We start from the raw sequence: 25,211 nt of genomic DNA on the forward strand, positions 1-25,211 counted from the left end.
TATCAGTTATTGTGACGGACCACCACTGCTGCTCAAAGCAAAGTGGTTTCAGGTTTGAGGAAGTGACTGATCATGTCACGTTCATCACGGCACACAGTGTCCACTCTCCACTGGAGAGTGTAAATGATGGTCAATTGTGACGCTCCCTGTAACGATTTTTTTATTGTAATGTCATTTTTACCATGTCACGGCTCATCAGCAGTCATATCAGCAGTCTGACATGACTGTTGCTTTCAATTATAGATGTTCCAAATCCAAATGTCAAAAAAGTTACTTTAACTTTAGGAGTGTAATCACCTTTCCTTGTCCACTTCACCTTTTTACGTTTTTTTAATGAATTGAGAGAGACATTCAGAGATATTTTGCACTGTTCTGGAGAGCATATATGCACTCACTGCCCATACTAATCTCTCTCTCTCTCTCTCTCTCTCTCTCTCTCTCCAGCATTGAAAAGTTCAGCAAACTTCCACGAACAGAGACGGAGTTTAGAACGGGCCCGGGTCAGTATATCCTCCTCCTGTATCCATCTCTGCTCACTGATGCCTGGTGGAAAAAAGTACTCAATTGTATTTATCAATGTAAACAATATCAATACTACAATGTATAGAACTACTCCGTTAAAAGTAAAGTAAAGTAAGTACGGAATTCAAAATGTACTTAAAGTACCAAAAGCATACTCACAATGCAGAATGTTCCATTTCAAGTATAGAAATCTTTTGAAAATAGCATCTACAAGCTCACAATGTGTCGCATCGCGGCACATTGTGAGCTTGTAGATTGGCTGTTTTCAAACGGTCGAAATGTACAGTATTAAGTGGTTAATGTATGTTTTGTAATAATCAAAATCTAGAAAATAATTAGTAACTAAAGTTTTCAAATAAATGTAGTGGAGTAAAAGTGCAGTATTTGCCTCTGAGATGTAGTGGAGTAGAAGTAAAAGTATTGGGAATTGGAAATATTCAAGTAAAGTACAAATGCCTCAAAAGTATACTTAACCCATTTTGGGCGGGAACCCCTTTTGGTGTTTTAAAGCATTATGTTATTATTGCTATTATGCTATTGAAAATGAGCAGATCTACAAGCTCATAGCGCGGCACAGAGTGCCACGCTATGAACTGCTATTTTAGAAAAATCGTGAAAATGTGCCTCAAATCTTTGAATATATATATCATTACAGAGTGAACATTTTAACTCAAATCTTTGCTTCTGGGGAGGTCCCTGGAACAACATATTTTCAGATGGGGGGGGCGGAGGCATATTACATAACATTTTTGGGGTCCTTGACATGAAATATTGAGCACCACTGATACAGAAACATCAGGTTTTTCAGGAAAAAAATCAGGATTTTGAGGCCTAAATGGGTTAAGTACGGCACTTGAGTAAATGTACTTAGTTTTACTTCACCACTGGTAAGGCAGATACTGGACCTGCCTACGGGCTATGTGTGCGTGCGTGTGTGCGTGCGTGTGTGCGTGCGTGCGTGCGTACACGTGTGCGTACGTGCAACATTGACACTTGGTGGTCAACAAACGTTATTTCCTATTTCCGTGCTCGGGCAGACAGACACAGGCAGGCAGGCAGGGACACACATAGCTGTCTATAGGAGTGGCTAGCACCACTCAAAAAATGTCATAAGAATCACAAGGAAGCTACTGTCTGAGTAGCTTCCTGTACCATGAAACCATGAGTATACGCTATCGAGTGCTATCTCTACATAAAATGCTACAGTATCTAGACTCAACATTTTATGCCTCCAAGCTTATCAATTCCTTTCATTAATTCTGGCATGAGTTAATCACAGTTGCTCATGGCAAAAACAATGGCACCTTCAGACTAACAGAAGAGATAATGAGCAGTGTACTTTATTTGAACGGAAATGTTATTAGGTAGACATGCATGCCTCTGTACTCTGTATCTACACCGTGTACAGAGTACAGACTCAGAGGTAATACAGTTGACCTGTGTAGAGAGAGAGAGAGAGAGGAGAGGAGAGGAGAGGAGAGGAGAGGAGAGGAGAGGAGAGGAGAGGAGAGGAGAGGAGAGGAGAGGAGAGGAGAGTTACAAGATGCAGAGTAAGGAATTAAAGTGTTGAGGTGATGGTGTCAGTGAAGGTCAAACTTAAGGTGTATGCGTGCGTACGTGCGTGCGTTCATGTGTGTCTCTGCGTGGGGGAGGTGAAGAAAGGCGAAAGGCGAAAGATTCAACATTAATCGTTGCCAGAGCTTATCTAAGTGGTGGCAGGCGCATTATCTCCCAAACAAATACTGGGGGATAATTTCGTTCATCACATTCTGTGAAACATCAAAGGTCTTGGTTTTGGTTCAGCTCTGAATTCTACCAAATCATCTCCTCAGCATGGCGGCGCACGGCGGAACATCTGCAGGGCTGATTGGCCTGCTCCTGTATAACAGCTCATCTACGCTGCCAGCGATGCGAGCAAGTGAACGATGACATCTCATTTAGAATACATTTGTTTGTTCAACAAGACTGTCCCGACGCAGAGTCTCTATTTGAGCGAGGTTGCGCCGCCATGTCCCGCCACCCCAAACACTTTCATTGGTTGAGATATACCACTGTGACTGAATCATGGCGGCAGCAGGCTGGCCTGGGGCAGCCAGCTCCTCCAGCCGTACTAAACCTGAAGTCTATCGAACCACTGACAAGAAATGTATGACCCAGAGCTGTGGCCAGCGGGCACTTATGTCCGACGCTACTATGAGCCAAGACGGCCCGTTAGTGGGTCGCATGCCGGAGTCAACATAGCTACTACGGTAGTCGCTCCTGTACAACTGGTGAATCATTCATCTGCGGATGGACATGACGGCAGTCATAACCCCAAATAGAAATATGCGGGTGGTGTCATATAACACGCGTGGCCTACGTGTGGGGCACAGTGACGGGGACAAAGCAAGGCGGATCGTTGTTGACAAACTTTTGGAGGAATGTGACATTTTGTGCTTACAAGAGACATGGTTACCTAAACAAGACCTGGAAAGACTTAACTCATTACATTCATATTTTCATGGGGCTGGAGAGTCCACCACTGATCTCCGGGATAAAATAGTGCAAGGTAGAATCCCGGGTGGTGTAGCAATTCTCTGGCACAGTAAATATGATTCGGTGGTTACAGTGATACGATTGGAGGTTGACTGGGCCATCGGTATAGAGATAAAATATGACAATAGATCTTTTATTATTTTAAATGTATACACACCTTACGAGTCATATCAAAATGAAGATGAATTTCGCAACAGATTGGCATTTATTAATGCTTTCATTAAGGATAATACTACAACCTGTGTCTATGTAATGGGGGACTTGAATTCTGATATATCAGATAAGAAATCCCTGTTTGGTAAATGTTTACTGCACTTTTGTAATGATAATAATCTAATCTTGTCAAGTAAATCTCTACTACCTGAGAAAAGCTACACATACATCAGTGAAGCATGGCATACTGTGTCATGGTTAGATCACTGTATATGCACAGCGGACGCCCATGCTTCTCTTGACAACATTAATATCTGCTATGAGTTGGCCACTTCTGACCATATTCCATTCATAATGACCCTGAATGTTGAAAATATCCCTATGCTATCTGTGGATGACAATAAATCCTCCACAGGTAGGCTGGATTGGCTAAAACTGAGTGAGAATGATATTGATCACTATACCTTGCTTACTGACCAAGCTTTAGCCTCTGTTGTATTACCAAGAGATGCAATGCTCTGCAGAGACACCAACTGTAAAAATGAGCAACATGGTAGAGACTTATGCCTTACTTATGATATTATTGTTGATGTCTTAAATGCTTCTAGCAAGTCCTTATGTAAGAGAAAGAAAAAGGTGCACACCATAAAACCGGGTTGGAATGAGCATGTGACTGAGCTACATACTGCTGCTAGATATGCTTTTAAAGTATGGGCAGATTCAGGTAGGCCCAGGCAGGGGACCCTATTTGAACATAAACAAGCCACAAATGCTAAATATAAATATGCGGTCCGCTTCATTAAAAAAAATGAGGATAAAATGAGGGCAGACTCTCTGGCAAACATTTTAATGAGGAAATTTCATAATTGCTCTTCAGATGTCAAGGTATCACTGTTTAAAGCTTTCTGTACACCGTTGTATACTGCTCACCTGTGGAGTAACTACAAGGTGAGTAGCATGCACAAACTCAAGGTTGCATATAATGATGCATTACGTTTACTAATGAGGGTACCAAGATGGCACAGTGCCAGTCAGCTGTTTGTGAACTTGGGGGTGCCTACCTGTCAAGCCCTTCTGAGAAACTTAATGTACAAATTCATGTGTCGACTAGAGGAGTCTGACAACTGTGTCATCAGTTTGTTAACCAACCCTGTGAAGAGCTCTAATAGGTTCTCTTCCATGATTTGGAGACATTGGCGTAACTGCCTCTACAGACTGTGAGCTTATGTACTGTGTATGTATATATGTACATTTTATTTTTTCTATTTTTAATTTGTTTTATTATTTACTGTCCTTTGTTCCTCTATGTGATCTGGACCGTGAGTCTGCAATAAAGATTGAATTGAATATACATGGGCCCAGGCCCATGTATATCTAACTATTTATTGGTTATTTGATTGGTTCAGGCTACGCCAACCAATCAATGCAATGGCCGACGATCCATATAGAGCACCGAAGTCTGACGTCAATATCGGTAGAGGGCGCAAATCCACGGGTTCATGTACTTTTTATTTGCATTGTAATCCCCATAGGGGGATTTTAGATCGCCTCATACTGTGTTTGAGGGAGAACAGACCCTGAAGAGGTAAAGAGCAGGAATGATGAGGGAGAACAGACCCGAAGAGGTAAAGAGAAAGGAATGATGAGGGAGAACAGACCCGAAGAGGTAAAGAGAAAGGAATGATGAGGGAGAACAGACCTGAAGAGGTAAAGAGAAAGGAATGATGAGGGAGAACAGACCTGAAGAGGTAAAGAGAAAGGAATGATGAGGGAGAACAGACCTGAAGAGGTAAAGAGAAAGGAATGATGAGGGAGAACAGACCCGAAGAGGTAAAGAGAAAGGAATGATGAGGGAGAACAGACCCGAAGAGGTAAAGAGAAAGGAATGATGAGGGAGAACAGACCCGAAGAGGTAAAGAGAAAGGAATGATGAGGGAGAACAGACCTGAAGAGGTAAAGAGAAAGGAATGATGAGGGAGAACAGACCCGAAGAGGTAAAGAGAAAGGAATGATGAGGGAGAACAGACCTGAAGAGGTAAAGAGAAAGGAATGATGAGGGAGAACAGACCTGAAGAGGTAAAGAGAAAGGAATGATGAGGGAGAACAGACCTGAAGAGGTAAAGAGAAAGGAATGATGAGGGAGAACAGACCTGAAGAGGTAAAGAGAAAGGAATGATGAGGGAGAACAGACCCGAAGAGGTAAAGAGAAAGGAATGATGAGGGAGAACAGACCCGAAGAGGTAAAGAGAAAGGAATGATGAGGGAGAACAGACCCGAAGAGGTAAAGAGAAAGGAATGATGAGGGAGAACAGACCCGAAGAGGTAAAGAGAAAGGAATGATGAGGGAGAACAGACCCGAAGAGGTAAAGAGAAAGGAATGATGAGGGAGAACAGACCTGAAGAGGTAAAGAGAAAGGAATGATGAGGGAGAACAGACCCGAAGAGGTAAAGAGAAAGGAATGATGAGGGAGAACAGACCTGAAGAGGTAAAGAGAAAGGAATGATGAGGGAGAACAGACCCGAAGAGGTAAAGAGAAAGGAATGATGAGGGAGAACAGACCTGAAGAGGTAAAGAGAAAGGAATGATGAGGGAGAACAGACCCGAAGAGGTAAAGAGAAAGGAATGATGAGGGAGAACAGACCCGAAGAGGTAAAGAGAAAGGAATGATGAGGGAGAACAGACCCGAAGAGGTAAAGAGAAAGGAATGATGAGGGAGAACAGACCCGAAGAGGTAAAGAGAAAGGAATGATGAGGGAGAACAGACCCGAAGAGGTAAAGAGAAAGGAATGATGAGGGAGAACAGACCTGAAGAGGTAAAGAGAAAGGAATGATGAGGGAGAACAGACCTGAAGAGGTAAAGAGAAAGGAATGATGAGGGAGAACAGACCCGAAGAGGTAAAGAGAAAGGAATGATGAGGGAGAACAGACCTGAAGAGGTAAAGAGAAAGGAATGATGAGGGAGAACAGACCCGAAGAGGTAAAGAGAAAGGAATGATGAGGGAGAACAGACCTGAAGAGGTAAAGAGAAAGGAATGATGAGGGAGAACAGACCTGAAGAGGTAAAGAGAAAGGAATGATGAGGGAGAACAGACCCGAAGAGGTAAAGAGAAAGGAATGATGAGGGAGAACAGACCTGAAGAGGTAAAGAGAAAGGAATGATGAGGGAGAACAGACCCGAAGAGGTAAAGAGAAAGGAATGATGAGGGAGAACAGACCCGAAGAGGTAAAGAGAAAGGAATGATGAGGGAGAACAGACCTGAAGAGGTAAAGAGAAAGGAATGATGAGGGAGAACAGACCTGAAGAGGTAAAGAGAAAGGAATGATGAGGGAGAACAGACCTGAAGAGGTAAAGAGAAAGGAATGATGAGGGAGAACAGACCCGAAGAGGTAAAGAGAAAGGAATGATGAGGGAGAACAGACCCGAAGAGGTAAAGAGCGTAGAAAGTACTGTGTCCTCTCGTTGTCCTTTCCTCTACTCTACCCACCACCATTCTGTTCATTCCCTGTTAGTCTCTTACTGGGTTTCTCTCATGTACTTAATCTCAATTGCCAACGCTCCCCCCCCCCCCCCCAGACGGAGGATTATCTGAAGAGGAAGATCAAAGCTCGACCGCAGCGTGCAGAGCTGATCAGGATGCACATCCTTGAAGGTGTGTATTTTGTTGTTGTTTTTGTTGTTCTTTTAACCCATTTAGGCTAAAAATGCATTCTAAATACTGACCTACGTTTTTTTTTTCTTTTTTTTATAACTTCAAATATGTATTTCTAAGGATTAAAACATCCAAATGGGGTTCCCGTCCTGAATGGCTTCAATTTCCCACCATTTTTTTGTGAGGGTACATACCCTATAGGGGACACGGGGAGAACATGCAAACTCCAGCCATTCTTAACTGCCCAGTATAGGAAAAGCAGAAAGATTAAATAAAACCACTTCTAAACCGCTCTCGTTCCCTTGTGTCTTGTGTTTCATGTGTTTGCCTGCAGAGACATCGGCTGAGCCGTCTCTGCAGGCCAGGCAGCTGCAGCTGAAGAGAGCCCGTCTGACCGACGAGCTGAACGATAAGATCTCCCACCGGCCCGGGCCCATGGAACTGATCCACAAGAACATCCTGGCCGTCCACTCCAGCATCAAACAGGCCATCATAGGTACTAACAAGTTAACAGCCTCTCCCCTCATGAGTTGCATCTCTGATGATCGCCTTACAACTGCCCTCAGATGTGGAGGAGGGGTGAAGTGATACTCATCACAGGCATGATGTACAGTAGGCTAGTTAACAGGGGTTCTCAACCCGTGGGTCGCGACCCCTCGGGGGGTCGCCAAATTATCTATTTCTTTGTTTTGTTTTTTGTTTTTTTGCAACTGAATGGCTGGAAAAAGGAAATGAAGAGTTTACACATAGTACATGCATACACCTTCCCTAATGTATATCTGGTTTCAGTATTTATTAATGGTGTATTGTCTCTATTATTAAGGTTATTGTAGCAGTCAATTTATATTGGGGGGCGGGGCGGGGGTCCCGAGACATTGCCAAAGCATTTCCGGGGGTCCCCGGCCAAAAACGTTGAGAACCCCTGGGCTAGTATACTGAGAGCTGAGGTTACTATACTGGCCAGACTACTAGGGACCCCCAAATTGACACTCATTAGCCTGCGGACCCCCGTTAGAAAAGATATGCCAGAGACCCTCCATAAAGAGAAGATTTGTATTGCTCTAGCAGTGATTCTCAAACCCGTTTTTATTTCAACGATACACACCAGGTGCAAGAGCTCAGTCAGGACGAAGAAAGAACACAAGCTATTTATTTTTAACCTTGAGGTGATATTTGTGTTAAGTGTGCCTGTCTGTGAGGCAAGTAAGTAAGTAAGTAAGTAAGTAAGTAAGTAAGTAAGTACGTTTTATTTCGGTCCATTAAGAAGAGCACATGTACATACAAAAAGGTGTAGGCTGAAGCCAAGGCTTACATTGCCTACCCTTTTTAAACATAAATCAGGTTTAAAAGAAAACAAAGTACATTGTCAGACATCGATTTCACAAAGGAAAACTGAAAACATCAGACCATTCATTTCAGAGGAAGCAAGGGCTTAAACTTAGCCTACACTTTGGAGAGTAAGAAATGTTTTATAACAAAACCAAATGGCTATAACTTTAATTGATTATCTGAACTTGATATGATAGTGGGGTAAATTAGAAGGATCTAAACGAAGGACTGGCCGAGAACAGACAGAAGAAGACAAAACATTTCGATAGAGAAAATAATGTTTCTAGGCTTCATATACCGTGGGTCAGCACTCAGCAGCAAGACACAGTCAACCAGGGATCTATTGGAGAGGCATCTAAGAATAGAAGGCCTGTACTTATCCCATTCAGGGTGGGAACCTCTTTTGGTGTTTAAAGCTGTGTTTAAAAATAGCAGATCTACAAGCTCATAGCGCGGCACCGAGTGCCGCGCTACGAGCTTGTAGATCTGCTATTTTAGAAAAATCATGAAAATGTGTTGCAAATCTTTGAATACCGTATATATTCTTTTGGAGCGTTTTGAACCTAAATCTTTGCTTCTGGGGGGGAGGGGGGAACGACTGACATAGGAACATGGGTTTTTCCAGAAAACTGTCAGGATTTCGAAGGCATTTGTAGAATCTTTTCTCAGGTCTAAATGGCTTATAGGAACAGGGCTCAGGTGCTCAGCCGTCATGACAAGGAGTGGATATCATGAACAAGCGAAAAGACGTCACCGACGGTGTGATCAAAGTAGTATACTGTCTGCATGAGCGCTGGGAAGCTATACTTCATACACACAATGCTGCCTTCAGCCACCTGCTACTTTCATATTCATCCTCATTCATATTCATATCGTGTGTGTGTGTATGTGTGTGTGTGTGTGTGTGCATGTGTGTGTGTGTGTGTGTGCTGTGCGTGCGTGCGTGCACCCCACACACATGCAGTATGCAGCACACAGACACGCTCTCATTGCATGCCTCGCTCACAGAATATATACCCCTCTCTGAGTGAGTGATTTTTTTTCCTCCCTTGCTGCTTCAAACATCCATACAGTGGGAGGGTTCAACTATAGGATGAGCTGCCTCCTCTGTGTGGAGAAGAAGGAAAGGCACTGGTGTGCAGAGACTGTACTGTACTGTACTGTACTGTACTGTACTGTACTGTACTGTACTGTACTGTACTGTACTGTACTGTACTGTACTGTACTGTACTGTACTGTACTGCGGACAGTCGGTCACAAGGTCTGCAAATGGAACACACTGATTGGGAATACTATAGGATTCCATGCACAGTTGGTGCGTGCGTGCGCGCATGTGTGCCTGCGTGTGTGTGCCAGCGTTGTGAATTGCGTAGCACTCAGTTGTAGGTTTCATGGCAGCTTCCCCCCCTTCCATATTTTGTCAGAGAGATAATATTTCACTGACGCACACACAGCCTATATATATATATATATCTCACACACACACACACACACACACACACACACATCGTCCTAGAATACAGAGTGGCTGATTGGGGTGTGTGTGTGTGTGTGTGTGTGTGTGTGTGTGTGTGTTTGTGTGTGCGTGTGCGTGTGCATGTGCGTGTGCGTGTGCGCGTGTGCGTGCGCGCGCGTGTGCGCGCAGTCAGGGCCCAACACTGAGATTGAATCAACTCGGCCAGTAGATTATCTGTCTCCAGAGGTGGAACGCAATAACAACAATCACATTACTGCCACCGAGGTCCACGGAAGACACAGGAATTACATGTTGCAGGCATGCACGCACACACACACACACACACGCACACGCACACGTGAACACAGAGAAACACAGGAAGGGTACAGGTTGTACACATGCAGCTCACGTATCGCATACATACTCACAGGAATAATTAAATGTATAAAGCATGGCTGTATGGTGAAATGAGAAGGTGTCAAAGTTCCATGTGGGGGATTGTGGTGTTGTCTCCACCAGGCCGAAGGCATGGGGAGAGTATCAATCATGTTGTTGTTGTCTCCACCAGGCCGAAGGCATGGGGAGAGTATCAATCATGTTGTTGTTGTCTCCACCAGGCCGAAGGCATGGGGAGAGTATCAATCATGAACGCTCAAATCAAGAACGCAGAGTGCAATTTGAGTGAAATGTTGCACGCACATTCTATTCCCACTAGGCAGAGGAAGAAATGCCAATTGATTTTCACATCAGCCTCATGGTGGCGCTATAACTGGCCCATTTGTGTTTTACCTATAACTGCACCGATCTGTGTAAAACTTCCCACTCCCTAGAGGCCAAGGAAAAACCTTTGCATTGTTCACATCTGCTTTTTATAGCGCCACCAGGAGGCCGACACATTTTGTTATATTACCTACGGGTACTCTTTCAGATCTGTCTGTTTGATTTCTCATATTCCATCCTGCTTGGCTAAGATTGGCTTCTGAACATTTCAGGAGTGGCCTGTTTTGAACAAAATGCCGCAAATCATTAACACAGCGTTCCGATTGCGGTGAAACTGTTTAGGCATATTCCCACTACACTGAGGAATAAATGCCACTTGGCATTTTTCCAAAAACGCTCCAATCCTGGTGGAGACCTGTGCCCAGAGGGGCACTTTTTCTAGTTTTGTCTGTAACTGTCCGCATTCATTTAACTAATTTACCTGACCGTATTCATTTAACTAATTTACCTGATTTTATTGATTTATATATTTTGCTAAATCCTGTCGTGTTTTTGTTTTGTTTTATGTCTGTACGTAAATGTATATACAAAAAAAGAGAAGCATATATTATGTACTGTATTTTTGCCTGCTAAAATCCCCTTCTATGCTGAATATACATATTCATACATACAAACATCTATTTGTATCATCTAAGTCACACAGACATAAAGACATTCCAGCTGTAGGGAAGTCATCCCATCATAGGGAAGGCATCCCATCATAGGGAAGTCATCCCATCATAGGGAAGGCATCCCATCATAGGGAAGGCATCCCATCATAGGGAAGGCATCCCATCATAGGGAAGTCATCCCATCATAGGGAAGGCATCCCATCATAGGGAAGTCATCCCATCATAGGGAAGTCATCCCATCATAGGGAAGTCATCCCATCATAGGGTAGTCATCCCATCATAGGGTAGTCATCCCATCATAGGGAAGGCATCCCATCATAGGGTAGTCATCCCATCATAGGGAAGGCATCCCATCATAGGGAAGGCATCCCATCATAGTTTTAATCCAGACAACAGTCTTGTCAAAACTTGACTATTGTAACTCTCTCCTTACTGGCCTACCGGCATGTGCACTTAAGCCCCTCCAACTGATCCAAAATGCCGCAGCCCGCTTGGTCTTCAACCAGACAAAATTCTCACACGTCTCCCCCCTTCTCCGCTCCCTCCATTGGCTCCCGGTCGCTGCCCGCACAGAATACAAAACTCTGATGCTGGCATTCAAAGCAACCAAAGGCATGGCTCCCTCATATCTCACAAGTATGATCGTACCCTACAAACCCACCCGCACACTCAGATCAGCCAACGCAGGGAAGCTGGAGGTACCTTCACTAAAAACGCCGGGACAACGCTCCACATGTCCCAAACTCTTCTCCCTTCTGGAATGCACTTCCCATCACAGTCAGAACTGCAGCCTCACTCCCAATCTTCCGCCGTAGTCTGAAAACCCACCTCTTCAGACTCCACCATGGCCCGTAGCACTTGCCCTAGCCTAGCCCCTTAGATAGCACATTATGTAGACTTAGATAGTATTTTAAACAGGCTTATAGCTTGTTACGTAGGCTCTAGAATTGCACTTGATGTAGTCATAGCACTTTATAGTACACATGTATAATATATTTTATAGTATATATGCTTTTTATATATGTGATGTATGCCATGCTTTTGTTATTGCATAATGTAAATCGCTCTGGATTAAGAGCGTCTGCTAAATGCCTAAATTGTAAATAGGGAAGGCATCCCATCATAGGGAAGTCATCCCATCATAGGGAAGTCATCCCATCATAGGGAAGGCACCCCATCATAGGGAAGTCATCCCATCATAGGGAAGTCATCCCATCATAGGGAAGTCATCCCATCATAAAGAAGTCATCCCATCATTGGGAAGGCATCTAATCCATTTGAACCCCAGCATCTATATTCTGTTGTGAGCTTCTAGATCGGCAATTTTTGGTGTAGAGGCAGGTTTCCCAATGGAATTTTGGGTCATGTGTAGCTTTCACAGGTGTGCAGCGTGCACTGTGCAGCGTGCACTGTGCAGCGTGCACTGTGCAGCGTGCACTGTGCAGCGTGCACTGTGCAGTGTGCACTGTGCAGCGTGCACTGTGCAGTGTGCACTGTGCAGCGTGCACTGTGCAGCGTGCACTGTGCAGCGTGCACTGTGCAGCGTGCACTGTGCAGTGTGCACTGTGCAGTGTGCAGTGTGCAGTGTGCACTGTGCAGCGTGCACTGTGCAGCGTGCACTGTGCAGCGTGCACTGTGCAGCGTGCACTGTGCAGTGTGCACTGTGCAGTGTGCAGTGTGCAGTGTGCACTGTGCAGCGTGCACTGTGCAGCGTGCACTGTGCAGTGTGCACTGTGCAGCGTGCACTGTGCAGTGTGCACTGTGCAGTGTGCAGTGTGCAGTGTGCACTGTGCAGCGTGCACTGTGCAGCGTGCACTGTGCAGTGTGCAGTGTGCAGTGTGCACTGTGCAGCGTGCACTGTGCAGCGTGCACTGTGCAGTGTGCAGTGTGCAGTGTGCAGTGTGCACTGTGCAGTGTGCACTGTGCACTGTGCAGCGTGCACTGTGCAGCGTGCACTGTGCAGCGTGCACTGTGCAGTGTGCAGTGTGCAGTGTGCAGTGTGCACTGTGCAGTGTGCAGTGTGCACTGTGCAGTGTGCAGTGTGCAGTGTGCACTGTGCAGTGCATGCACGCATGCCCAGAAGGCAGCATGTAGAAGGTAACCCGTTTCCCGAAAGCAAGCCTTAGTTGGCTACGCATGGTGCAGCCAATTTGGCATTACGTGCGACCTAACTGGCTTTGGGAAACGCCACATTTGTAGATTCTCTAGAGCACAGCCTTGTGTGTTTCATTAACTGGCTTCGGGAGATGGCACGTAAGGCCTCCCGCATTAAGTAATTTAGAAGCAAACCCGTTTCCCGAAAGCATTTGTAGCCTACACACACCTGTCAGTTTGTAAGAGTGACCTGCGGTGGTAGTAAGCGTTATGTGTGACTGAATTCTTAATCTAATTTAAATTTAAAGATATTTTTATCTCAGCATCGTCTAGAGAACTTCAGACAATCTTTTAAGATTATCACAGTAAGACGCTGTGTTCTTTTTAGAGATGTCCCGATACTGTTCCGATACTGTTTCCGATACTTTTCGGTATCGGAAAAGTATCGGTCCGACACAAGGGGTAAGCGGTTGACACTATGTCAGGTAAATAAAATGTTGGGGCATGTGGAGTTTTAGCCTAGTAGCCAAAAAGTGAACCATGACATGTTGCTGTACACCAACGTTTTATGTTAGAAATGTTTAGTATGGGTCCCCAGCATGTAGAAACTGCCGGATGCTAACTTGCATATGTTGAGCAATTTTCATAATTGGCATAATATGTGACCATACCATTAACAACCTTTAGGAAAAAAAAAAAAATTCATCATGCTTTATCTAGCATGTGATGTGTCAAACTAGGGGGTTTTCATGATGCTGAATCCATTCCAAGCATTAGTTTTGCAAAACACTCATTGGGCTTAAAACGGCCATGCCCACTTGTGGGCATGGCTGACATCATCAATTTGTGATGACGGCATTGGCCGTTTTCACTGAGTCTGCTTTTGAGTTGCCAAAACTGCAAGTGCACATTTGAGTGAGGAGTCTGCTATAAACTCAACATGAGATGTATAGCTATAAACACAACACGCGCTCACAACACTGGTATTGGTATCCGGTATCGGTATCGGCTAACACAGAAATTGTGGTATCGGGATTGGATCGGGAATGAAATAAGTGTATCGGGACATCCCTATAGTTCTTTTGACAGGTATGTTCTATCCCTGCAGCAGCCATCCGGTCCCATCTGTCGACATCATACATACAGTCAGTGGTTCACACAAAGCCACACAGTGGATGTAACTATATGTTTCCTGCCACCTGTAGAGAGGGAAGCAGTGTGATAGCTCTGGCTGACCTGGTAGGGAGAGGAACACAGTCACACTGGCAGGTGGCTAATTAAGCGCTGCGGCAGTGCAGATTAACTTCAGGGAGAGGAATGCGTTGTCTTAACGATCATCAACACGGGCGATAAAGCTCACGGCGTGATGTCATCCCAGGGAGTCTGGGCCGTGCACGCACGCACGCACGCACGCACGCACGCACGTACATACGCAGGCACGCACGCACGCACGCACGCACGCAGAGGTCAGTTTCACTGTAAACCGTTTAGACTGGGTGACTGATGGAAACTCTTGTCACACTGTTTACAGTGATATGGCTTTTCTCCAGTGTGGATACGCAGGTGTGACTTCAGATGATCTAACTTACTGAAACTCTTGTCACACATTAATGTGGATTAATTGTTTTCTAACTAGATGTTTCAATTATTCTATTCACGTATGCCTCCATTATCCAATCCTATTCTCTCTATTTCCATCAAACAAACAAAATAACTGGCATGCCTTTATTACACACACATCCCAAATGAAAGGTGGCAGAAAAATCAGCTGACAAGACCAAGATAATCACCTCTCTCTCTCTCTCTCTCTCTCTCTCTCTCTCTCTCTCTCTCTCTCTCTCTCTCTCTCTCTCTCTCTCTCTCTCTCTCTCTCTCTCTCTCTCTCTCTCTCTCTCTCTCTCTCTCTCTCACACACACACACACTCAGAGACGGACTTCCCAAAGGGTTCAGGTGAAAACTCTTCATTTGACGAGGACAGTAACGAGGACAGCTTGTCTCCGGAGCATCCTCTGTGCCAGGAGTCTCCTCTGGACCTGCAAGGCTCTCTGCCCTCCCCCCACACAGACACGCCTCCGGCAGGGAACACTGTCCCCTCCCCTACCCAGGTAAAAAAAGAAGTACTCAAACGTTTTTAGTTAAAGGTTTCATGACTTTTATTTTTGTATTTTTGTCTTCGTTTTTTTCTTTTAGGTTTTATGACCTCAATTAACACCCACACAACCTGAACTCTGAACATTCAGTAGATCTTCTGTGGTCTGGGGTTTTCTCTGTGTGTTCTGAGCCTTTTGAGCTGCAATGAAAACCGGCAAAATCCCTCAACAGGGACATCTTCTCTTCTGCTGGCAAATTGCTATGTCATATACATACAGTACAGGGCCGGATTAACCCTCCCAAGGGCCCCCGGGCTAGACAAAATTTCAGGGCCCCCCTGGGCTGCACGGTGCGTTTTGGCGAAGCCGTGCGGCCGGGAAAGAATTAGGGTATTTTGTTTTAATTTCGCTGTAATTTTGGGGTACCCAAAAGAGAGAGGCAGCGGCTGCAGCCCACGCTAGCCCAACGGTAAGTCCGGCCCTGGTCATACATGGGATTTGTGGACTCTTATCCTCACAGTCTACAGGCAAATCAGAGCACAAACCACAGACCACAGAAAATCTATACTTTTTGGGTGCAATTGAGCTCAGAAAACCTAAAAAAATAAAATTACAAACTTTTTTTTAACCGCAATAATGCCAGGAACACGGAGTTACGTTAATTTCCCACCCCCTGCCTGTGACAGAACGTGACATTTCGTCTTTCTTTAATATCATTTTAATCCGGTAATTAAAAATGTTTTTTTATTTTATTTTTAATAATTCTCAAAATGAGACAAACTGCCATCTTTGAGACCTTATAAAAGTCTAACCTTTGATCGCGCTAAAAGCACTCCGCAGCGATGCATTGCCTGGAATGAGAATCTGGCTCAAATTTGGTCTCTCTTACCCTCGGCTGCAGCCTGCAGGGAACCTCTCTCTCTCTCTGTGTCTCTCTCTCTTGCGCTTTAATCATAAAATGGTAATTGGTCAATACGTCCGCTATATTATTTCATAAAGTCCATATTTATGTCTGCCTGGCTGGGTCGGGTCTCTCGGAATGTCGGAAATAATCGGATCTCGGACAGGCTCGGCTCCGCCATTTGAAAGAAATCTCGGAACAGATCGGAATCGGATGAAATAGTCACGGATCCATTCGGGTTGGGTTTCCTCTTTGAAAATGTTTTCGGAACGGGTCGGAATCGGTAAAATGTCACAGATTAATTTTGGATTTCAGGACCATTTGTTTGGACCCGTGAAGAGCTCTAGTGTGGATACGCTGGTGTTTCTTCAGATTATCTGACCGACGGAAACTCTTGTCACACTGTTTACAGTGGTATGGCTTTTCTCCTGTGTGAATACGCTGGTGTTTCTTCAGGTTATCTGACAGACGGAAACTCTTGTCACACTGTTTACAGTGATATGGCTTTTCTCCAGTGTGGATACGCAGGTGTGACATCAGGTTACCTGACACAGAGAAGCTCTTGTCACACTGTTTACAGTAATATGGTTTTTCTCCACTGTGGAGACGCAGGTGGATCTTAAGATTTCCTAACTGACTGAAACTCTTGTCACACTGTTTACAGTGGTATGGCTTTTCTCCAGTGTGGCGACGCTGGTGTTTCTGCAGCTTCTCTAACTTACTGAAACTCTTGTCACACTGTTTACAGTGGTATGGCTTTTCTCCAGTGTGGATAAGCAGGTGTGACTTCAGGTTACCTGACGCATAGAAACTCTTGTCACACTGTTCACAGTGGTAAGGTCTTTCTCCAGTGTGGATTCGCTGGTGTTTCTTCAATTCACATAAATTACTGAAACTCTTGTCACACTGTTTACAGTTATATGGCTTTTCTCCAGTGTGGATATGCAGGTGTGACTTCAGACCAGCTAAATGATTGAAACTCTTGTCACACTGTTTACAGTGATATGGCTTTTCTCCAGTGTGGATACGCAGGTGTGACTTCAGGTTACCTGACAGAGAGAAACTCTTGTCACAGTGTTCACAGTGGTATGGTTTTTCTCCAGTGTGGATTCGCTGGTGTGTCTTCAGATGACCTAAATAACTGAAATTCTTGTCACACTGTTCAGTGGTATGGTTTTTCTCCAGTGTGGATTCGCTGGTGTCTCTTCAGACTTGACTGACTGAAACTCTTGTCACACTGTTTACAGTGATATGGCTTTTCTCCAGTGTGGATACGCAGGTGTTTCTGCAGCTGATCTAACTTACTGAAACTCTTGTCATACTGTATACAGTGGTATGGCTTTTCTCCAGTGTGGATACGCAGGTGTGACTTCAGGTTACCTGACACAGAGAAACTCTTGTCACACTGTTCACAGTGGTATGGCTTTTCTCCAGTGTGGATTCGCTGGTGTTTCTTCAGATCACCTAAATAACTGAAATTCTTGTCACACTGTTCACAGTGGTATGGTTTTTCTCCAGTGTGGATTCGCTGGTGTCTCTTCAGATCACCTGACTGACTGAAACTCTTGTCACACTGTTTACAGTGATATGGCTTTTCTCCAGTGTGGATACGCAGGTGTACCTTCAGATCACTTGACTGACTGAAACTCTTGTCACACTGTTCACAGTGGTATGGTTTTTCTCCAGTGTGGATTCGCTGGTGTTTCTTCAGGATACCTGACACAGAGAAACTCTTGTCACACTGTTCACAGATGTGGGCTTTCTTTCCTGTGTAACTCGGATGATTTGTCTTTACTCCTCCCGCCAGAGCTACATTCGTGGTAAACTGTTGATGACTGTTAGATGTAGGTTCATCTGTGTCTCCATGTTTCTGGCTGGTTACAGAGCACTTAAATATTTGCTGAAGGGATCTGCTCACTCCTCTGTGTCCTTCCTTCCATCATGAAATGCAGCTATTCAATGGACTGCGAGGAGAACGAGAGTTCTTAGGTTCCTCTGTTGGGGTTGGACAATAGTCACTCACTCAGGGCTACTTCTCAGGAAACTCCTCCAGGGTAAACCTCAATACTAAGCTCGGAGATGAAGTGAAAGTAATGACAATTCACACTTTATGTATAGGCTGACCAGGAGGTAAGGTCTGACATCACACATAGCACAAACTGTTGCCGTGCAAGCCTTTCATTAGGTAAATTACATTCTGACTCTTTGGTGATAGAGTAGAGTAGACTCCTGGTTCATACTTCAGCAAATATGATAACGATAAGAGTGAGCATTCTCAAGCTATAGGCTTTTTGTGTCACCTTTGCCCTATTCTGACCAGCCTTTTTCAGAAATTGGGGTAACGAATAGCCAAGAAATTCGCAACAATCCATTTCATTTTATTGGAGACCCTAAAGATAAGAAAAAACATGGTTGCATTTTGTTCTAACTAACTATAATCTAAAAAACGAAGGTATTTTTTGAGGACTTGCTGCAGAACTACTCTCCCCCTCTCATGCAAGTGACAATATATGACAATATATTAGTTAACAGTATTGCTTTGTTTTCAAAATATAAGGTTTTCTTCATTATCATTTTCTGAAAAATGAACATTTTGGAGTTAGGTGGATTCTTCCTGACAGCAGAGATATTCATATTTGTTTGGTCTTGGTCTAAGTTGGGTTAAACATTTTCCCTTTTGCTTCAGTGAGTTCACCATAGTGTTTAACATTCTAGAGAGGACCCGGGGTCCTCAACTCAGTTCTATGCATCATTTGGATAATATATAACATTCATATAATTAACCAATGGGGCGTGAAATTGACTCAGAGTGAAATAATAATAATATTGTAATTATTTAACCCATTGAGACCTGGAACGCATCCATGTCACGTTAGCGTTTAACCACATTAACCATTAACCCATTTTGGGCGGGAACCCCTTTTGGTGTTTTAAACATTGTTATAATTTAGCTATTGAAAAATAGCAGATCTACAAGCTCATAGCGCGCCACCGAGTGGCGCGCTATGAACTTGTAGGTCTGCTATTTTTGTAATATCGTTAAAATGTGCCTCAAATCTTTCTGAAAATTGTCGTGATTTAGAAAACTTTTTTTTTTAATTTCGACGTCAGGCCTGAATGGGTTAAACTTCCATGGTGCTTACTCCATCACCAAACTTCTCAGTAAGATATAAAGCCGGGTGAGTGCCAGAGGACCAGGAATCCTATGACATGTTGGACCTGTAATCATTACTCACCACAATGCTCTTTCTTCTTTACCAGTTTCTCAATCAGGCGCCGCCCCCGGCCCCTCCTCTCCCACCTGTCTCTGGATCCCCCCCCTCCCAGAAGCTGACCAATGGGACGGCTGCGCCAGGTGGTCAGAGGAGTGCCACTTTGGCGACAGTGAAGGTGAGCGACGCCATCAGACAAAACTCAAACGAGGGACATCATTCTAAAATGGGCTCCATGCACACAGGATAACTCTTCCTACTTCCGGGCCACTTCATCAGCTGTTACAGATGATACTAATTAACCCATTTTGACCTGAGATCAGATTCTAAAAATGTCTTCTATATCCTGACAGTTTTCTGAAAAAGCTATGTTTCTATGTCAGCCGTTCTTCGATTTAAAAAAAAATAGCAGACCTACAAGCTCGTAGCGCGCCACTCGGTGGCGCGCTATGAGCTTGTAGATCTGCTATTTTTCAATAGCTAAAGCATAACATAATGCTAACACCAAAAGGGGTTCCCGCCCAAAATGGGTCAAGGCTCTGTTCCATTTAGTGTGCAGTGGTTCTCAAACTTTTTGCTGCCAGAGCCGTAAAGATCTTCTCTTATGGGGGTGTCCCTCATTATGGGGGTGTCCCTCATAGTAAAGATCTTCTCTTATGGGGGTGTCCCTCATAGATATTATAAAGATCTTCTCTTATGGGGGTGTCCCTCATTATGGGGGTGTCCCTCATAGTAAAGATCTTCTCTTATGGGGGTGTCCCTCATAGATATTATAAAGATCTTCTCTTATGGGGGTGTCCCTCATAGATATTATAAGAAATAGATGCCTCATTTGCCGCTGCAGTTTTGATTGATTGATTGAAAATTGTATTAACAGTTTGCAGAATTACAGTACATTTCAAGCACAAACTCAATACAAAGGCTGTTAACTGTGAGTGGACGACCCAATTAAGCATTACACTTGTTTACAACAGGGTCCACCATGTTCAATTCATCAAAACATTTAGAGACGTACAAATAGACACTTCTATATAGACAAAGAACAGTACAGGAATTAAGCATTAAAACTCATCCATCGCCACTAGGGGGCGCCAAAAGGCCCTGACCGCCACTATATATCTTTTATTTTATTTTATATATTTTTATTTATTTTTTAAAAAAAAGTTTTTTTTTTTTTTTTACCATGTTATAAAACACGAAAAACACGTCCTTGGCGCTCCAGGACATCATGAAAAAGAAGTTAAATAAGTCCTTGGCGATGGATGAGTTAAGCATTAAGCATTACACTTGTTTACAACAGGGTCCACCATGTTCAATTCATCAAAACATTTAGAGACGTACAAATAGACACTTCTATATAGACAAAGAACAGTACAGGAATTCATCATAATGGAGGTAAAAAGGGAAAAGAAACATATACAGTGAGGGGAAAAAAGGGGGGGGGGGCGGTGGGGGGGGGATTCAGATTTTACGGGGGCCAGTTTCGAATTGCAGTTCATTGGAGCGACGTGTATCCCAATGAAGGCGGAAGTGCAGTGCTGAAGGCTTTTTTTTTTTTTTTAACAAATCTTTATAACAGTCATGACAATATACATTACAATACAAAACAAGACGAACAAACAAACAAACACAAACAACAAAGTTATTAACAATACAACATCAGAGCCAGGAAAACATTAAAGAGTGAACACAAAGCAACAGTTCTCCGCAGCTTTCTTATTTAGAAGTGCTGAAGGCATTTGCTGAAGGCGACTGCGTCGCTGCCCAAGTGACGTCACTCATGCGACTCCTCCATGTCTCTCGCTGTCACTCAAGTGACTACTGGCCAATCACAGCGCGTCTTTTCCGGGACTTATGTTACGCACGCGGAAGCTTGTCAAGCTTCCGCTAATGCTTCCGCCTTCAATTGGTGACACGCGCCTCAGAGCCGGAAAGGGCGTCTATGTATATAATGTCTATGGTGTCCCTGGCATATCTTTTCAAATGGGGCGGTCCGCGGGCTAATTAGTGTCAATTTGGGGGTCCTTGACATGACAAAAGTTAGGGAACCACTGGTCCACATGATGTGTACAGTGCCCTCACTCTCCTCTCTCCTCTCTTCTCTCCAGTCCCAGCCCAAGACGACCTCTGAGCGCTCAGCCCAGAGACCCAAAAAACCCAAAGACAGCAAACCTAAGGTGAGCATTTCTTGTCAGTGTGACAGTATGGAGTGTAGACCCGTTGGCTGTTTGCCAGGGTGTCAGTGTGACAGTATGGAGTGTAGACCCGTTGGCTGTTTGCCAGGGTGTCAGTGTGACAGTATGGAGTGTAGACCCGTTGGCTGTTTGCCAGGGTGTCAGTGTGACAGTATGGAGTGTAGACCCGTTGGCTGTTTGCCAGGGTGTCAGTGTGACAGTATGGAGTGTAGACCCGTTGGCTGTTTGCCAGGGTGTCTGCACTTTATTGTATTTAACCCATTTAGACATGAGTTCGATTCTACAAATGTCTTCTAAAACAACAATTTCATGTCAAGGACCCCCAGAATTATATGTAATTTGGCCGCGGACCACAATCTCAAATTATGTTGTTCCAGTGACCCCCCCCCCCCCCCCCCCCCAGAAGCAAAGATTTGAGTTAAAAATGTTCGCTCTGAAAGAATATATATTCCAAATTTGTGCCACATTTTCACGATTTTTAAAAAATAGCAGTCTTACAAGTTCGTAGCGCGGCACTTGGTGCCGCGCTATGAGCTTGTAGATCTGCTATTTTTCAATAGCTAAAGCATAACATAATGCTTAAAACACCAAAAGGGGTTCCCACCCAGAATGGGTTCTTAAACATAATAACAGAGACTTCACTAGTTTGGTTGCAAAAGTACATGTTTATTTCAAAGAGTTTACCAAATTACTTATGGTAAATAATCCTCTTTGGCGTGGGTCTCAACGCTGATGGGTGCTTGAGCTGACATCACCTGTCATTCGATGGCAGGGGGCTCTAAAACAAAATCCCCTGATGACTGGAAGGACCTGAAAAAGGAGGAGAGATAGGGCAGGAAAGGGAACCAAAGAATTACCATACCAATTAAATAGATAACGACATGACATTCTGTACTCGCTGTATGTTTTTTTTTATTTTCGTTTTTTCATGTCATGGTAAAGCAGGGAATCATAGACATATTGGTTGTTCAGTTTGACCCACCAGTTTTGGAGATATGACTTATAGATTAATGTCTTGCAGAAAACAGCGAGTTGAGAAAACGGTCCACAGAAGGTTCACTTCTGTGGACTCTTAACATTACACCTAGCTACATGTTTAAGCGTTTATTTCACATTTGCATGTCAATTTCAGCTCTGATATTTATTTCAGACATGCTCTAGTATGTGAAGAGTCTGCCTGTGCTATTAACTAATTTTGGATAAATAAAAAACAGTTAGTTTTGCCGCCATGACTGTCTCTGTATCAAAACGAATCACATATTACTTGCAAGGTTTGCTGGTATCGTATTGGTGCGACCGATATAGGACAGCTATAAGCGGTGATATGGCTTTCAAAATGTATGCACTACAGTATCGGAGCTACCTGCAATCTGGATGAATGTCACACAAGATGTCTCTGTCTGGAAATTACAAATGCTGTGACAAATCCGCTGTGACGTGCCGGCGAGGATCAGAGAAGTGTGGAATATGACAGAAAATCTATCATTACCTATCACACTTTTCTTTTTTTAGTTGGGCAGCAGCAGACGGTGAAGCTGAATAAATATTGGATTTGAGATTGAATGTTGGGGGGGGGGGGGGGGGGGGGCGGTAACACTGGGCGACATGGATGGTTTACCGGAGGGAGTATTGTCAGAGACTGGGAATCATTTCGTATGACAATACAAATTCACGGAACGCAGCGAATCAGGCTGGAACCCAGGCTATGGGATAGTACGAGACTCGGGGACCTTTTTCCACTTTTTCCATAGAAAACGTAGTATCGTCTTTTGCACACGCCGTTTAGACTAGAATTGTTCTGATACCGATACTGGTATCGGTTACTCCCACCCTCAAGTACTCGTACTCGGAACCGGCCCCGATACTACTTTGACCCGAGTACCAAAACATACAATTGACACTAGGCTGAACGAATGCGACGGGAGCAACTCTGACCCAACACTGCAGCGCATTGGGAAAAACAGCTGATCTACAAGCATAAATGACAACTGACAAGCGTAGATCGGAGATCCATCTGCATCTATGAGAAAAAGGGGGTAAAATAATGGTTACTCAACAAAAATAAAGTATTCGTATCGGTATTCGGTATCGGCGAGTGCTAAAAATGAAGTACTTGTACTCGTACTCGTCTGAAAAACAAAATCGGGACAACTCTAGTTTAGAGTGACGAAAACTGCGTTTTTGGGAGTTGAACACGCAACAAAGTGAAAACTCCTTTTCTTTGTAATCTTTGAAAACGCTCCGCCTGGCGTCTCCATGTAAACGTGCAAAACGAATGAATCCGCAAAACGTGTGACATCATGGCTCACGTTGCTTATGTTTATTACATTGGTGCACAGCCGTAGGGCCATATTTGGAGTTCCTATGACGAGCAAGCGCTCCCTCGCCCCGCTCATCCTTCCAATACAAATGTAGCGACTACAGCGATGGTGAATGTAGTAAACCATGATGTAAACAAACAGCCTTGTGATAGGAAGTAGAACGGAAGTGGTTCTACTATGTATGCCTGGTCTATCTGGCAGTGCGTCAGCGCCACCTAGCTACCTGGCATGGGTACAGCATGTTTAAATCACTGTTCCGTGTAAAGGCTGAATACAAAGTGAGAACGCAACGGGACTTTTTGCCGTATAAAAGTGGCCTCAGGCTCAGGTAATCGCGGGGTGAGGGTGAAACCCATCTGCAAATAAAGGGACAACATTTTTTTTTTCTGGGAGCCATAATGAACCAATATCGTCTATGTATCGTATCGCCAACCATGTATCGTGATACGTGTCGTATCGCTCTTAAAATGTATTGTTACACCCCTACTATATACCACATCCGTTGTCTTATAGATCAAGAAGTTGAAGTACCACCAGTACATCCCTCCCGACCAGAAGGGCGGCGACAAGGAGCCTCCTCCTCCCCCGCTGGACTCCTCCTACGCCAAGATCCTCCAGCAGCAGCAGCTGTTCCTGCAGCTGCAGATCCTCAACCAGCAGCAGCAGCAGCACTACAACTACCACACCATCCTGCCTGCTCCACCCAAGTGAGTACTACAACTACCACACCATCCTGCCTGCTCCACCCAAGTGAGTACTACAACTACCACACCATCCTGCCCGCTCCGCCCAAGTGAGTACTACAACTACCACACCATCCTGCCCGCTCCACCCAAGTGAGTACTACAACTACCACACCATACTGCCCGCTCCGCCCAAGTGAGTACTACAACTACCATACCATCCTGCCTGCTCCGCCCAAGTGAGTACTACAACTACCACACCATACTGCCCGCTCCGCCCAAGTGAGTACTACAACTACCACACCATCCTGCCTGCTCCGCCCAAGTGAGTACTACAACTACCATACCATCCTGCCTGCTCCGCCCAAGTGAGTACTACAACTACCACACCATCCTGCCTGCTCCGCCCAAGTGAGTACTACAACTACCACACCATACTGCCCCCTCCGCCCAAGTGAGTACTACAACTACCATACCATCCTGCCCGCTCCACCCAAGTGAGTACTACAACTACCACACCATACTGCCTGCTCCGCCCAAGTGAGTACTACAACTACCACACCATCCTGCCCGCTCCGCCCAAGTGAGTACTACAACTACCACACCATCCTGCCCGCTCCACCCAAGTGAGTACTACAACTACCACACCATCCTGCCCGCTCCGCCCAAGTGAGTAC

General features: G+C 44.5%; 1 protein-coding gene across 1 annotated transcript in view; it reads left to right on the forward strand.

Annotated features, from left to right (window-relative positions):
• The window catches only part of LOC306936190 (myocardin-related transcription factor A-like), a 113,214-nt gene that overhangs the window by 54,569 nt on the left and 33,434 nt on the right, over window positions 1-25,211 (forward strand). The window contains exons 4-10 of the mRNA XM_079519680.1: window positions 445-500; window positions 6,786-6,861; window positions 7,196-7,357; window positions 15,059-15,237; window positions 19,385-19,513; window positions 21,444-21,512; window positions 24,365-24,558. Of these exons, the coding sequence (XP_079375806.1) occupies window positions 445-500; window positions 6,786-6,861; window positions 7,196-7,357; window positions 15,059-15,237; window positions 19,385-19,513; window positions 21,444-21,512; window positions 24,365-24,558 (865 nt within the window). The remainder of the gene's footprint in view (window positions 1-444; window positions 501-6,785; window positions 6,862-7,195; window positions 7,358-15,058; window positions 15,238-19,384; window positions 19,514-21,443; window positions 21,513-24,364; window positions 24,559-25,211) is intronic.

The sequence above is a fragment of the Electrona antarctica genome (genome assembly GCF_951216825.1).
Source record: "Electrona antarctica genome assembly, chromosome: 14".
Lineage (NCBI taxonomy): Eukaryota > Metazoa > Chordata > Actinopteri > Myctophiformes > Myctophidae > Electrona > Electrona antarctica.